The sequence below is a fragment of the Manacus vitellinus genome, unplaced genomic scaffold (genome assembly GCF_001715985.3).
Source record: "Manacus vitellinus isolate BGI_N305 unplaced genomic scaffold, ASM171598v3 scaffold_92_pilon, whole genome shotgun sequence".
NCBI lineage: Eukaryota > Metazoa > Chordata > Aves > Passeriformes > Pipridae > Manacus > Manacus vitellinus.
In genome coordinates this window covers 55,090-58,684 of record NW_021940877.1, presented here as the reverse complement: position 1 = coordinate 58,684, position 3,595 = coordinate 55,090, and the positions used below count along the sequence as shown (strand labels likewise).

The window sequence follows — 3,595 nt, the reverse complement described above, 5'->3', positions numbered from 1 at the left end:
ATTAAAAAAAATGAACAGCAACTTGAAAAGATGGAATTTCCAAGGAATATGTACACAGGCGAGTGCTTCAGGCTGGGAAGAAAAAACCTCTTGTGGCTTCGGCACATGGAATTCCTCATGTCTGTACCTTGGGAAAGAATCCACGGGTCCCAATGCCCCAAAACCCCCACTTTTTAGGAGCTTCAGAGCCCCTCAAATGCTGCTGCTTCACCCCCAAACGCAGCAGGGACAGGGAGGAGGGGGTTTGGCAAAGAACAGCTGGATTTCTTCGGATAAAACCTTGGAAATCAAACCTTGGAAATCAAATCTAGTGGAGTTTTGGGGGATGGGATTTGTGCCCCTCCCCCCTCTTCTTGCATCCCAAATTTCTGCAAACCTTGACAAAATAAAGCTGATGTGATCTCCACATCGTATTTTTCCAGGGAAACAAGGGAAAAGGCTGGAAAGGAAGAGGAAACCTGGAATTTCAGGACAGAGATCCCTCGGCAGTGCCTGGTGTGGATCAGGCTGGAAGTGGGATAGTTCCTGCTAAATATTAATGGGGAGAAATCCTTGCTGGGAGATGTTAAAAATAATCATAACAATAATTAGTGCATTGCTGAAAAACAAGGATAAAGGGGGAAAAACCCCCTCTTCCCATGGGAAATGCCTCCCACCTGCACCCCCCCGCTGGCTCTGGCTGTCCCAAGCACTCCTGGAAGAAAACGTTCTCCAGAGTCACTAAAATACCCCAAATTTCCAAAAAAACCCCCAACCCAGTTCCCAGAGCCCAGGTGGTTCTTGGATCACCCAAGGTGTGGAAGTGGTGGAGGGATGAGGAGAGGGATGGGGCCCTGGGGAAGGTTTGGGAAGCAGATCCCAGCTCCCATTTGGGGTCAAATCAATAAAGATTTGTTGTCTGCCAGACATTCCTCACCCACTCCCAATTCCTGCACTTCCAAGCTGGCCTGACAGTGGATCAAAGACAGGGTTGTCCTAAAGAGGAGGATGGAGCAGGATGGTTGGGATCTATGGGATCACGGGGACACCCCCTCGCCCCGAACACACCAACTGCTGCTCAACTTCCCAACCTTCCTGTTCTTTATTAAACCACCCCGGGACGTTCTCCTGGAGCAGGACTGTCCCTCAGTGCAATCTGCTTTGACATAAGGCATTGGTTTGGTTTGCTTTGGGGAGCACACGCCTCGCTCGGGGGTTTTCCTGCCTTCTGGAAGAGTCACAGAGTCCCATATCCACCTTTTTTTTTGGATGCTTTTAATGCCCTACCACGTTCCAAATCCTCTTCCCTTCGGGTCGCTCCTCTTGGAAAACCATCAGTGGCCGAGTAAACCAGTCCCTGGGGGGGATAAAACATCACCAGGAGATGAGGAGGGAGGTGGGATGGGGGTGGAATTTGGGCAAAAGGGGAGGGAATCACCCCAAACTCACCTTTAAATCCCTCCTCGGGCATACAAACTGGGATGGGAGGGAAAGGAGGGCGTTAGAAGTTGTTCCGATGGATCAAGATCCCGAGGATGACAAGGAAGTGTCACAATTCCCTTTTTCCACCTTTCCCACCCAAATTCTTGCCCCCCCCCAACCTCCCCCCTCCCCTCTGACCTTGCATAACGTCGTCCATCGCTGCGTAATCCGCGATGGGCTCATCAGCCTGGAAAAAATACGGGAATTCCGGGATGAGGGAGCTCCTGGAGCCACCTCCAGAGGGGAGCAGGGAATGGGGCTCCTGCCCAAACACTGGGAACGTGAGAGGAGGATTCATTCCCTAATTTAGCTGGATTTTGGGCTGGTACCCACACTGCTCAGCAGCAAAACCAGCCAATAAAGGCCCCAAAAATAAGGATTGTCCTCCTCTGAAGAAAAAAAATAAGGATTTTTCTCCTCCGAAATGAAAAAAAGGAATTCCTCCTCTGAAACAAAACCAATAAGGATTTTCTTCCTCCAAAATAAAAAAATGAGGATTTGCCTCCTCCAAAACAACAAAAAAATGGATATTCCTCCTCCAGAATAAAATAGATAAGGGTTTTCCTCCTCCAAAACAAAAAAAATAAGGATTTTTCCCCCTCCAAAAGAAAACCATAAGGATTTTCCTCCTCCAAAACAAAAAAATGTGGATCTTTCTCCTCCAAAACAAAAACCTGAGGATTTTCCTCCTCAAAAATAAGTTTTTTCTTCCTCCAAAAAAAAAGCAAAAAAAGATATTCCTCCAAACCAAAACCAATAAAAATAAGGATTTTCCTCCTCCAAACCAAAACCAAACAGGATTTTCCTACTCCAGGAAGGGGCTCCGTGAGGAACTCATTGAATTTTTCCCAATTTTCACAGGCCCCACGACACATTTCCCTTTGACTGCACGAACCCAGCTGGATTTTGGGTGAGATCCCCCTGGATTTTGGGCTGGATCCTCGTGGAGTTTGGGTTGGGTCCCCCTGGGTTGTGGGCAGGATCCCCATGTATTTTGGGTGGGATCCCTGTGGATTTCGGGCTGGATCCCTATGGATTTTAGGCGGGATCCCTGCAGATTTTGGGCTGGATCCCTATGGATTTTGGGTGGGATCCCTGCGGATTTTGGGTGGGATCCCTGCGGATTTGGGTGGGATCCCTGTGGATTTTGGGTGGGATCCTGTGGATTTTGGGTGGGATCCCCGCGGATTTGGGTGGGATCCCAGTGGATTTGAGTGGGATCCCTGTGGATTTGAGTGTGATCCCTGTGGATTTGGGGCGGATCCCAGTGGATTTGGGGCGGATCCCGTGGATTTTGGGCGGGATCCCCGTGGATTTGGGCGGATCCCCGTGGATTTGGACAGGATCCCCGTGGATTTGGGTGGATCCCCGTGGATTTGGGTGGGATCCCGTGGATTTTGGGTGAGATCCCTGTGGATTTGGGTGGGATCCCGTGGATTTTGGGTGAGATCCCTGTGGATTTGGGTGAGATCCCCGTGGATTTGGACAGGATCCCCGTGGATTTGGGTGGATCCCCGTGGATTTGGGGCGGATCCCCGTGGATTCGGGTGGATCCCCGTGGATTTGGGTGGGATCCCAGTGGATTTGGGTGGGATCCCAGTGGATTTGGGTGGGATCCCAGTGGATTTGAGTGGGATCCCCGTGGATTTGGGTGGGATCCCCGTGGATTTGGGTGGGATCCCAGTGGATTTGGGTGGGATCCCCGTGGATTTGGGTGGGATCCCCGTGGATTTGGGTGGGATCCCAGTGGATTTGAGTGGGATCCCTATGGATTTGGGTGGGATCCCTGTGGATTTGGGTGGGATCCCTGTGGATTTGAGTGGGATCCCTATGGATTTGGGTGGGATCCCTGTGGATTTGGGGTGGATCCCCGTGGATTTGGGGTGGATCCCTGTGGATTTGGGTGGATCCCCGTGGATTTGGACAGGATCCCTGTGGATTTGGACAGGATTCCCGTGGATTTGGGTGGGATCCCCCCGGATACCTTGAGCAGGATGACGGACTCAGGGATGACCCCCAGGCTGCCCAGCGTGGCCGTGTCGTCGCTCAGGATCTTGCCGTCGATGGACAGGTTCTGGTCGAAGGGGGCCACGGAGAAGGCGTGCATGATCTGGGACAGGGACACGGCTCCTTG

General features: G+C 51.4%; 1 protein-coding gene across 1 annotated transcript in view; it reads right to left on the bottom strand.

The window, feature by feature from the left end:
- Positions 1-1,062: 1,062 nt before the first annotated feature.
- USP48 (ubiquitin specific peptidase 48) overlaps positions 1,063-3,595 on the bottom strand; it is a 30,291-nt gene continuing 27,758 nt past the window's right edge. The window contains exons 23-26 of the mRNA XM_029965218.1: positions 3,446-3,571; positions 1,600-1,648; positions 1,429-1,455; positions 1,063-1,336 (exon numbers count right to left, since the gene is read on the bottom strand). Of these exons, the coding sequence (XP_029821078.1) occupies positions 1,314-1,336; positions 1,429-1,455; positions 1,600-1,648; positions 3,446-3,571 (225 nt within the window). The 3' untranslated portion in view covers positions 1,063-1,313. The remainder of the gene's footprint in view (positions 1,337-1,428; positions 1,456-1,599; positions 1,649-3,445; positions 3,572-3,595) is intronic.